This window comes from Zosterops lateralis (genome assembly GCF_965231275.1).
Source record: "Zosterops lateralis genome assembly, chromosome: 34".
Lineage (NCBI taxonomy): Eukaryota > Metazoa > Chordata > Aves > Passeriformes > Zosteropidae > Zosterops > Zosterops lateralis.
Window position 1 is genome coordinate 1,300,851 of NC_139794.1, and position 12,548 is coordinate 1,313,398.

At 38.9% G+C, this 12,548-nt stretch overlaps 1 protein-coding gene across 1 annotated transcript in view; it reads right to left on the reverse strand.

Moving 5' to 3' along the window:
• LOC310921477 (phosphoribosylformylglycinamidine synthase-like) overlaps positions 1-12,542 on the reverse strand; it is a 30,335-nt gene extending 17,793 nt beyond the window's left edge. Inside the window, exons 1-4 of the mRNA XM_083881608.1 lie at positions 10,552-12,542; positions 8,645-8,750; positions 5,829-5,969; positions 4,164-4,288 (exon numbers count right to left, since the gene is read on the reverse strand). Coding sequence (XP_083737734.1) covers positions 4,164-4,288; positions 5,829-5,969; positions 8,645-8,750; positions 10,552-10,927 — 748 coding nt within the window. The 5' untranslated portion in view covers positions 10,928-12,542. The remainder of the gene's footprint in view (positions 1-4,163; positions 4,289-5,828; positions 5,970-8,644; positions 8,751-10,551) is intronic.
• Positions 12,543-12,548: the final 6 nt, after the last annotated feature.

Sequence of the window (12,548 nt, forward strand, 5' to 3'; positions counted from 1 at the left end):
CCCAATTTTTAACTCAAAAAATTCCAATTTTTTTCCCAAAATTTTCCCATTTTTCCCCCAAATTTTCACCTTTTTTTCCCCAAAAATTTCCCATTTTTGACCCCAAAATTTTCCCCATTTTAATGCAAAAAAATCCCATTTTTTTACCCCAATTTTCCTCATTTTTTACCCCAAATTTCCCCATTTTTTACCCCGAATTTTCCCTTTTTTTCCCCCAAATTTTCCCCTAAAATCGTCTTTTTTTACCCACAAAATTTCCCCATTTTTACCTCAAATTGCCCCATTTTATCCCAAAAATTCTCATTTTTCCTCCAAATTTCCCCATTTTTAACCCTGAAATTTCCCATTTTTGACCAAAAATTTTCCCATTTTTTACCCCCAAAAATTCCCATTTTTTTACCCTAAATTTTCGCATTTTTATCCCAAAAAATCCCCATTTTTTAAACCTAAATATTCTCATTTTTTGACCCAAAATTCACATTTTTTAACCCAAAAATTCGCATTTTTTAACCCAAAAATTCCCATTTTTTAATCCAAAAATTCCCATTTTTTAATCCAAATTTTTCCCATTTTTATCCCCAAAAATTCGCATTTTTTTAACCCAAAAATTCTCATTTTTAACCCAAATTTCTTCCCATTTTTACGCCAAAAATTCACATTTTTTAACCCAAAAATTCCCATTTTTTAATCCAAATTTTCCCCATTTTTATCCCCAAAATTTCTCCCATTTTAATCCAAAAATTCGCATTTTTTAACCCCAAAAAATTCTCATTTTTAACCTCAAAAAATCCCACTTTATCCCAAGAAATTCCCATTTTTTTAACCTAAAAAATTCACATTTTTTAACTCAAAAATTCACATTTTTAACCCAAAAATTCGCATTTTTTAACCAAAAAAATTCACATTTTTTTAACCATAAAATTCTCATTTTTTGACCCGAAATTTTCCCCATTTTAACCCAAAACTTCGAATTCTTTAACCCCAAATTTTCCCAATTTTTAACTCAAAAAATTCCAATTTTTTCCCAAAATTTTCCCCATTTTTCCCCCAAATTTTCACCTTTTTTCCCCAAAAATTTCCCATTTTTGACCCCAAATTTTCCCCATTTTAATGCAAAAAAATCCCATTTTTTACCCCAATTTTCCTCATTTTTGACCCCAAATTTTCCAATTTTAACCCCGAATTTTCCCTTTTTTTCCCCCAAATTTTCCCCTAAAATTGTCTTTTTTTACCCACGAAATTTCCCCATTTTTACCTCAAATTGCCCCATTTTATCCCAAAAATTCTCATTTTTCCTCCAAATTTCCCCATTTTTAACCCTGAAATTTCCCATTTTTGACCAAAAATTTTCCCATTTTTTACCCTCAAAAATTCCCATTTTTTCCCCCCAAAATTACTCCCAAATTTCCCATTTTTTACCCCAAATTTCCCATTTTTGCCCCCAAAATTTCTCCCAAATTTCCTATTTTTTACCCCAAAAATTCCCATTTTTTACCCTCAATTTTTTCCATTTTAAACCCAAAAATTCCCATTTTTTACCCAAATTTTCCACTTTTTTTTCCTCCAAAATTCTATTTTTTTCCCCAAAAATTTTCCCCCAAATTTCCCATTTTTGACCCAAATTTTTCCCCATTTTTACCCAAAAATTCCCATTTTTTAACCCAAAAAAATCCCACTTTATCCCAAAAAATTCCCATTTTTTTAACCCCAAAATTAGCAATTTTGACCCAAAAAATTCTCATTTTTTAACTCAAAAATTTGCATTTTTTTACCCAAAAATTCCCATTTTTTTAACCCAAAATTCTTATTTTTTTAACTCAAAAATTCCCATTTTTTTACCCTAAATTTTCTCATTTTTGACCCAAAAAATTCCCATTTTTTTAACCATAAAATTCTCATTTTTTCCCCAAAAATTCCCATTTTTAACCCAATTTTTTTCCCATTTTTACGCCAAAAATTCGCATTTTTTAACCCAAAAATTCTCATTTTTAACCCAAATTTCTTCCCATTTTTAACCCAAAAATTCCCATTTTAACACCAAAAAATTCACATTTTTTAATCCAAATTTTCCCCATTTTTATCCCCAAAATTTTTCCCATTTTAATCCAAAAAATTCACATTTTTAAACCAAAAAAATTCACATTTTTAACCTAAGAAATTCTCATTTTTTGACCCCAAAAATTTCCCATTTTTTAACCCAAAAATTCGCATTTTTTAACCCAAAAATTCCCATTTTTTAATCCAAATTTTTCCCATTTTTATCCCCAAAAATTTGCATTTTTTTAACCCAAAAATTCGCATTTTTTACCCAAAAAGTTCCCATTATTTTACCGAAAATTTTCTCATTTTTGACCTCAAATTTCCCATTTTTTTCACCCCAAAAATTTCACACTTTTTTACCCCAAATTTCGCTTTCGTAACCCCAAATTTCCTCATTTTTCCCCCAAATTTTCACTTCTTTTTCCACCAAATTTCCCCTTTTTTCCCCCAAATTTTCCCCCAAATTTCCCATTTTTGACCCAAAATCTCTCCCCATTTTTACCCAAAAAATTCTCATTTTTCACCCAAATTTTTCCCCATTTTAACATCAAATTTCCCTATTTTTTTCCCCCATAAATCTCTTTTTTTTCCCCAAAAAGTCTCTTTTTTAACCAAAAAAATCCACATTTTAACCTCAAAAATTCACCTTTTTTCCCCAAATTTTCACTGTTTTTTCCCCAAATTTTCGCCTTTTTTTTCCCCAATTTTTTCCTGACTGACCCTTGACCCTGAGTGACCCCTAAATGACCCCTGAGTGACCCCTGAGTGACCCCTGAGTGACCCCTGAGTGACCCCAAATTTTCACTTTTTTCCCCCAAATTTCCCTGGTTTTAACCCCAAATTTTTCCCAATTTTAACCCAAAAATTCTCATTTTTTAACCCCAAAATTCCCCATTTTAACCCAAAACTTCTCATTTTTTTACCCACAAAACTTCCCATTATTTAACCCCAAATTTCCCCCAAAATTTCCCATTTTTGACCCAAAATTTTCACTTTTTTCCCAAATTTTCCCATTTTAAAACCAAAAATTCTCCTTTTTTACTCCAAATTTCCCAGGTTTTTTCCCAAAAAATTCTCAATTTTTTTTCCCAAAAAATATCCATTTTTTTACCTGAATTTTCCCCATTTTAATCTCAAATTTTCCCCATTTTTTTTCCCCAAAAAATTCTCATTTTTTCCCCAAAAAATTCCCTTTTTTTACTCAAAATTTTCCCATTTTTTCCCCAAAATTTCCCATTTTTGACCCAAAATTTTCACCTTTTTTTCCCCAAATTTCTCCATTTTAAACCCAAAAATTCTCATTTTTCCCCCAAATTTTCCCCATTTTAACCCAAAAATTCCCATTTTAACCCCAAAATTTCCCATCTTTTACCCCCAAATTTCCCCTTTTTTACCCCAAATTTTCCCCATTTTAACCCAAAAATTTGCATTTTTTTAAACCATAAAATTCTCATTTTTAACCCAAAAATTCCCATTTTTTCACTGTTTTTTTCCCCAATTTTTCCCAAATTTTTTCCTGAGTGACCCCTGAGTGACCCCAAATTTTCACTTTTTTCCCCCAAATTTCCCCATCTTTAACCCCAAAATTTCCTATTTTCTAACCCAAATTTCCCTTTTTTCCCCCAAATTTCCCCAAAAATTTCCCATTTTTGACCCAATTTTTTTCCCATTTTAACCTCAAAAATTCCCATTTTTTCCCCAAATTTTCACTTTTTTTGCCCCAAAATTTCCTATTTTTTAACCCCAAAAATTCCCTTTTTTTCTCCAATTTTCCCCATTTTACCCCAAAATTTTCCCATTTTATCCCAAAAATTCCCATTTTCGACCCAAATTTTTCCCCATTTTAACCCAAAAATTCACCTTTTTTTGCCCAAAATTTCCAATTTTTTACCTAAATTTTTCCCCATTTTAACCCAAAAAATCCTCATTTTTTCCCCCAAAATTCTCATTTTTTTTCCCCAAATTTCTCCCCATTTTAACCTCAAAAATTCACCTTTTTTCCCCAAATTTTCCCCTTTTTACCCCAAATTTTCGCCTTTTTTTCCCCAATTTTTTCCTGACTGACCCTTGACCTTGACTGACCCCTGAGTGACCCCTAAATGACCCCGAGTGACCGCACTGACCGGTGGGGAAGTTGTGTGTCTCGGCGGTAAAAATGACGTGCCGGACGCTGGTTCTCCTCTCCAGGGGACTCGGCCCCGTCGGGTCCTGCGGCCACAGCGCCGACACCGGGAGGCCCCTGATGGCGCTGGGGATGCGAAAATCGGGATTTTTGACCCAAAATTCAGATTTGGGACCCTCGAAAACCCCAAAATCCAACCCAGGAAACCCAAAAACCCCAAAAAATCCAAAATTCAACCGAAAAATCCCAACCCGGGACATAAAAATGGCCCCAAAAAATCCAATTTTATCCCAAAATCCACCCCAGGACATAAAAAATACCCAAAAAATCCCAAAATTCCGCCCTGGGACACCCGAGAAAAAAAGCCAAAAACAAAATTCCAAAATTCGCCCCAAAAAATCACAAAATTCGCCCAAATCCACCCAAAAAATCATCCAAATTCACCCAAAAAATGCTAAAATTCACCCAAAAAAAGCCAAAATTCGCTGAAAAAATCCCCAAATCCAACCCAGGACACCCAAAAACCCCAAAAAAATGCAAAATTCAACCAAAAAATCCCAAAAAATTCAAAATTCACCCAAAAAATCACAACCCGGGACCCAAAAATGGCCCAAAAATCCCCAAATTCAGCCCAAGATCCGACACCGGGAGCCCCCTGATGGCGCTGGGGATGCGAAAATCGGGATTTTTGACCCAAAATTCAGATTTGGGACCCTCAAAAAACCCCAAAATCCACAAAATTCACCCCAAAAATGGCCCAAATTGCCTCAAAAATCCCAAACCGGGACATAAAAATGGCCAAAAAATCTCAAAATTCACCCAAAAACCTCCAAAAAAAATCCCAAAAAATCCCCAAAATCCCCCTCAAGGAGCCTCAAAACCCCCCAAATGTCCCCAAAGTGTCCCCAGGTGTCCCCAGGTGTCCCCAGGTGTGTCCCAGGTGTGTCCCAGGTGTGTCCCAGGTGTCCCCAGGTGTGTCCCAGGGGTCCCCAGGTGTGTCCCCAGGTGTGTCCCCAGGTGTCCCCAGGTGTGTCCCCAGGTGTCCCCAGGTGTGTCCCCAGGTGTGTCCCAGGTGTCCCCAGGTGTGTCCCAGGTGTGTCCCCAGGTGTCCCCAGGTGTGTCCCCAGGTGTTTCCCAGGTGTGTCCCCAGGTGTGTCCCAGGTGTCCCCACAGTGTCCCCAGGTGTCCCCAGGTGTGTCCCCAGGTGTGTCCCCAGGTGTGTCCCAGGTGTGTCCCCAGGTGTCCCCAGGTGTGTCCCCAGGTGTGTCCCCAGGTGTCCCCAGGTGTGTCCCCAGGTGTGTCCCAGGTGTGTCCCAGGTGTGTCCCCAGGTGTGTCCCCAGGTGTGTCCCAGGTGTGTCCCCAGGTGTGTCCCCAGATGTGTCCCCAGGTGTCCCCAGGTGTGTCCCCAGGTGTGTCCCCAAAGTGTCCCCAGGTGTGTCCCCAGGTGTGTCCCCAAAGTGTCCCCAGGTGTGTCCCCAAGTGTGTCCCCAGGTATCTCAGGTGTCTCCCCAGGTGTCTCCAGGTGTGTCCCCAGGTTGTGTCCCCAGGTGTGTCCCCAAAGTGTCCCCAGGTGTCCCCAGCTGTCCCCAGGTGTGTCCCCAGGTGTGTCCCCAGGTGTCCCCAGGTGTGTCCCAGGTGTGTCCCCAGGTGTCCCAGGTGTGTCACCTGCTGTTGTCACAGAATTTGATGACGTTGTTGGGGTGGGAGGAGTTTTGTGTCCCCATCAGTTTCTGGAAGAGCGACCCCTGCTGGACACGCCCGTCCACGCGCAGGAGGCCCTTGAAGAACCAATGGCGGCTGTGCTCGCTGCGTGACATCATCGACATCGTTACTGGCGTCGGCATCGTTGTCATCGTCATCGTCATCGCCGTCATCATTGTCACCATTGTCATTGTCACCATTGTCATTGTCACCATCATCACGATCATTGTTATCGTCATCATTGTCATCATCATCGTCATCATCATCGTCATCGTTGTCATTGTCATTGTCATTGTCGTCATCATTGTCATTGTGACCATTGTCATCATCGTCATCGTCATCATTGTCACCATCGTCATTGTCGTCGCCATTGTCACCATTGTCATTGTCATCATTGTCATTGTCGTTGTCATCATCGCCGTTGTCATCATCATCGTCATCATTGTCATTGTCACCATCATCATGATCATCATCATTAACCATTATCGTCATGGTCATTGTCACCATTGTCACCATTGTCATCATCGTCATTGTCGTCATTGTCATTGGCATAATTACCATCGTCATTGTCATCATCATCGTCTTCATTGTCATTGGCATCATTGGCATCATTGGCATCGGCATCGTCATTGTCATCGTCATTGTCATTGCCATTGTCATCGTCATTGTCACCATTGTCATTGTCATCGTCATCACCATCGTCATTGTCATAGTCATCACTGTCATCATCATAATCATCATTAATTGTTATCATCATTGTCATCGTCGTCATCGTCGTCATCATCACCATTGTTATCATCATTGTCATCGTCATCTCCATCATCGTCATCGTCATCATCGTAATCATCGTCACCATCGTCATTGTCATTGTCATTGTCATCATTGTCACTGTTGCCCTCGTCATCATTGTCATCATTGTCATCATCATCGTCGTCGTCATCGTCATTGTCACCATCATTGTCATCATCACCATCATCATCATCATTAATCGTTATTGTAATTGTCATCGTCATCATCATCATCACCATCATCATCATTAATCATTATCATCATCGTCATTGTTATTGTCATCATCATCATCGTCATTGTCATTGTCACTATCGACATCATCATCATCATCATCATGGTCATCACTGTCATTGTCACCATCGTCATCGTTGTCGTCGGCATCGGCATTGGCATCGTCATCATCATCATGTCACCATCAACACCATCATCATCATGGTCGCCATTGTCATCGTCATCATCGTCATCATTGTCACCGTCATCATCATGGTCATCACTGTCATTGTCACCATCGTCATCGTTGTCGTCATCGTCATCATTGTCGTCACCATCATCATTAGCCGTTATCATCATTGTCATCGTTATCATCATTGTCATCATCATTGTCCTTGTCATTGTCACCGTCTCCATTGTCATCGTCACCATTGTCATCGTCACCATCGTAATGATCATCGTTGCCATCATCGTCATCATTGTCATCATCGTCATCACCATAATCATCATCGTTAATTCTTATCGTCATCGTTGTGATGGGATTTCTGTGGGATTTCTGTGGGATTTTTGTGGGATTTTTGTGGGATTTTTGTGGGATTTTTGTGGGATTTTTGTGGGATTTTTGCGAGATTTTTGTGAGATTTCTGTGGGATTTTTGTGGGATTTTTTATGGGATTTTTGTGGGATTTTTTATGGGATTTCTGTGGGATTTCTGTGGGATTTTTGTGAGATTTTTGTGGGATTTCTGTGGGATTTCTGTGGGATTTTTGTGAGATTTTTGTGGGATTTCTGTGGGATTTCTGTGGGATTTTTGTGGGATTTTTTGTGAGATTTCTGTGGGATTTCTGTGGGATTTCTGTGGGATTTTTTATGGGATTTCTGTGGGATTTTTGTGGGATTTTTGTGGGATTTTTGTGGGATTTCTGTGAGATTTTTGTGGGATTTCTGTGGGATTTTTGTGGGATTTCTGTGGGATTTTTTGTGGGATTTTTTGTGGGATTTCTGTGGGATTTCTGTGGGATTTTTTATGGGATTTCTGTGGGATTTTTGTGGGATTTTTGTGGGATTTCTGTGGGATTTTTTTGGGATTTCTGTGGGATTTTTTGTGGGATTTTTGTGGGATTTTTGTGGGATTTCTGTGGGATTTTTGTGGGATTTTTTATGGGATTTTTGTGGGATTTTTGTGGGATTTTTTATGGGATTTCTGTGGGATTTCTGTGGGATTTTTGTGGGATTTTTTATGGGATTTCTGTGGGATTTTTGTGGGATTTTTGTGGGATTTTTTATGGGATTTCTGTGGATTTTTGTGGGATTTCTGTGGGATTTTTGTGGATTTTTAATGGGATTTTCGTGGGATTTTTGTGGGATTTTTGTGGGATTTTTGTGGGATTTTTTAATGGGATTTCAGTGGGACTTTTGTGGGATTTCTGTGAGATTTTTGTGGGATTTTTGTGCGATTTTTTGTGGGATTTCTGTGGGATTTTTATGGGATTTTTTGGGGATTTTTGTGGGATTTCTGTGGGATTTTTGTGGGATTTCTGTGGGATTTTTGTGGGATTTCTGTGGGATTTTTGTGGGATTTCTGTGGGATTTCTGTGGGATTTTTGTGGGATTTTTAATGGGATTTCTGTGGGATTTTTGTGGGATTTTTTATGGGATTTCAGTGGGATTTTTGTGGGATTTTTTGTGGGATTTTATGAGACTTTTGTAGGATTTTGTGGGATTTTTAGTAGGATCTCCTTGGGATTTTTTTGAGATTTTAGTGGGATTTTTGGCGTCACCTGTTGCTCTGGGCCAGGTCGAAGAGCTCCACCGAGGTCGGGTTCCTCCCGGCCTTCTGGAACAGCTTCGTGTAGAAATCCAGGTCCCAGGGGTCGAAGGCCAGGCCTGGGGAGGGAAAAAAATCCCAAAACATTCCCAAAAAATTCCTAAAATATATCCCAGAATTAAAAAAAAATTCCCAAAAAAATCCCCCCAAAAAAAGGGCAAAAAATGAGTCAAAACGGCCTCAAATTCCCTAAAAAATTCCCCAAAAAATCCCCCAAAATTCCCAAAAAATTCCCAAAAAATCCAAAATATATCCCAGATTAAAAAAAAAAATTCCCAAAAAATCCCCCAAAAATCCCCAAAAAATCCCAAAAAATCCCCCAAAAAATCTCCAAAAAATCCCTTTAAAAAGGCTCAAAAAAGGGCCAAAAATGCGTCAAAACGGCCTCAAATTCCCTAAAAAAATTCCCCAAAAAAATCTTAAAAAATTCCCAAAATATCCCAGGTAAAAATAATCCCAAAAAAAACGCCCAAAAATCCCAAAAAAATCCTCCCAAAAATCCCCCAAAAAGGCTCAAAAAAGGGCCAAAAAAGGGTCGAAATGGCCTCAAATTCCCTAAAAAAATTCCCTAAAAAATCCCAAAAAATTTCCAAAATATTCCCCCAAAAAATCCAAAATATATCCCAGATTAAAAAAAAAAAAAATTCCCAAAAAAATCCCCCAAAAATCCCCAAAAAATCTCCAAAAATCCCCCAAAAAAAGGCTCAAAAAAGGGCCAAAAATGTGTCAAAACAGCCTCAAATTCCCCCCAAAAAATTCCCCCAAAAATCCCCCAAAAATTCCCAAAATATCCCAGGTAAAAATAATCCCAAAAAAACGCCCAAAAATCCCCAAAAAATCCTCCCAAAAATCCCCCAGAAAGGCTCAAAAAAGGGTCGAAAATGTGTCAAAACGGCCTCAAATTCCATAAAAAATTCCCCCAATGTCCCCAATGTCCCCAATGTCCCCAATGTCCCCAATGTCCCCATTGATGTCAATGTCCCCCCATTGTCCCCAATGTCCCCAATGCCCTCAATCCTCATAATGTCCCCAATGTCCTCAATGTCCCCAAAGTTCCCAATGTCCCCCAATGTCTCCAATGACCCCAAAGTGTCCTCAATGTCCCCAATGTCCCCACTGACGTCAATGTCCCCCCATTGTCCCCAATGTCCCCAATGCCCTCAATCCTCATAATGTCCCCAATGTCCTCAATGTCCCCAATGTCCCCATTGACCCCATTGTCCCCAATGTCCCAACATTCCCATTGTCCCCAATGTCCCCAATGTCCCCATGTCTGTGTCCCTCACTCAGCTCAGTGTCCTCAATGTCTCTCATGTCCCCAACATCCCCATAATGTCCCCAATGTCCCCAAAGCCCCCAATGTCCCACAATGTCCCCATTGTCCCCAATGTCCCCACTGTCCCCAATGTCCCCAAAGCCCCCAATGTCCCACAATGTCCCCATTGTCCCCAATGTCCCCAATGTCCCCAATGTCCCCATTGTCCCCCAATGTCTCCAATCCCGCCAAATGTCCCCAATGTCCCGAATCCCCCCATTGTCCCCTAACAGCCCCATTGTCCCCAATGTCCCACAATGTCCCCACTATCCCCAGTGTCCCCAATGTCCCCAATGTCCCCACTGTCCCCAATGTCCCCAATGTCCCCAATGTCCCCACTGTCCCCAATGTCCCCAATGTCCCCAATGTCCCCACTGTCCCCAATGTCCCCAATGTCCCCAATGTCCCCAATGTCCCCACTGTCCCCAATGTCCCCAATGTCCCCAATGTCCCCAATGTCCCCACTGTCCCCAGTGTCCCCAATGTCCCCACTGTCCCCACTGTCCCCAGTGTCCCCAGTGTCCCCACTGTCCCCCGTCCCTCACCCAGCTCTTTATCCGCCTCCCTCAGCGCGTCCCGTCCCTTTCCCAGGACGTCGACGGTGACGACGGGGACGGGTCGCGTGGGGACATCGAACGTCCCCAGCGGCTCCGGGTACAACTCCTCGGTCATGGGGTCCCGCAGGGCCCGGCCCAGGCGCTCCCGAAGCTCCGGGGAGGGGGGAGAAGGGAGCTGGGATGGAAAAAAAATTTGGAGTGAATTTTGGGAGGTTTTGGGAAATTTTAGAATTTTTTCTGATTTTTTTCCCCTTTTTTTTTTCGATTTTTTTGGCATTTTTTGGGCATTTTTTTCCATTTTTTTCATGATTTTTTGCCTTTTTTTTCTCCATTTTTTTTCTCCATTTTGCTGTAATTTTTGCATTTTTTTCCTTTTTTTTTTCCTATTTTTCCCCCTAATTTTTTCCAATTTTTTGCCTTTTTTTCCCTATTTTTTTCCTTTTTTCACCCTTTTTTTTTCCTATTTTTTTGTCTTTTTTCTTCTATTTTTTCGCTAATTTTTGGCTCTTTTTTTGTCTTTTTCCCCTTCCTTTCCCGTAATTTTTGCCCTTTTTTTTCCCTATTTTTTTCCCTTTTTTTGTCTTTTTTTCCCCTTTTTTTCCCCTAATTTTTGCCTTTTTTCCCCAAATTTTTCCCTAATTTTTTTTTTTTTTTTCTCTTTTTTCCCCCTGATTTTTGCTCTTTTTTCCCCCTAATTTTTGCCTTTTTTTTCCAAATTTTTTGCTATTTTTTGGCAAATGTGGAACATTCCCAACGGCGCTCCCGCAGCTCCGGGGAGGGGGAGAAGGAAGCTGGGGATGGAAAAAAAATTTGGAGTGAATTTGGGAGGTTTTGGGAAATTTTAGGATTTTTTTCCGATTTTTTTTTAAGATTTTTCCCTTTTTTTCCAATTTTTTTGGCATTTTTTTGCCATTTTTTCCCAATTTTTTGCCGTTTTTTTCATCATTTTTTCCCTATTTTTTGGCCTTTTTGTTTTCCTTTTTTTCCCCTTATTTTTGCCTTTTTTTTCCTATTTTTTCCTGCTTTTTCCCTAATTTTTGCCCTTTTTTTTCCTATTTCTCCCCTCATTTTTCCCTAATTTTTTCCCTTTTTTTTCTATTTTTTCCTTATTTTTTCCCCTCATTTTCCCCATTTTTTCCCATTTTTTTCCTATTTTTTCTCTAATTTTTCCCCTTTTCTTTTTCTATTTTTTTTCCCCATTTTTTCCCCCTATTTTTTACCTTTTTTTCCCATTTTTTCCTCCCTTTTTCCCCCTAATTTTCCCCTTTTTTTCCCTAATTTTTTCCCCCATCACTTCAAAACTTTTTTCCCACTTTTTAATAATTTTTCCCCTTTTTTCCCCTTTTTCCAAAATTTTTCCCCTTTTTTCCCCTTTTTTCCCTTTCTTTTCCCTAATTTTTCCCTTTTTTTTTCTATTTTTTCTCTAATTTTTTCCCTTTTTTTCCAAATTTTTTTTCTACTTTTCCTCTAATTTTTCCTTTATTTCCTCCCTTTTTTTTCTATTTTTTCTATTTTTATTCCTATTTTTTTCTATTTTTTCTTTTTTTTTTTCCTATTTTTTTCTATTTTCCTCTAATTTTTTCCCCTTTATTTTACCTTTTTTCCTATTTTTTTCTCTAATTTTTTTCCCTTTTTTTTTTCTATTTTTTTCTATTTTGTCCCATTTTTTCCCTTTTTTTTCCCCTTTTTTTTCCTTATTTTTTCCCCTCATTTTCCCCATTTTTTCCCTTTTTTTTCTATTTTTTCCTTATTTTTTCCCCTCATTTTCCCCATTTTTTCCCATTTTTTTTCCTATTTTTTCCCTAATTTTTCCCTCTTTTTTTTCTATTTTTTTGCAATTTTTTCCCTAATTTTTTCCCTTTTTTTTTCTATTTTTTCCCTTATTTTTTCCCTGCATTTCACCCTTTTTTTCCCTTTTTTTTTCTATTTTTTCCCTAATTTTCTCCTTCTTTTTCTCTATTTTTTCCCCTCATTTTTGCCTTTTT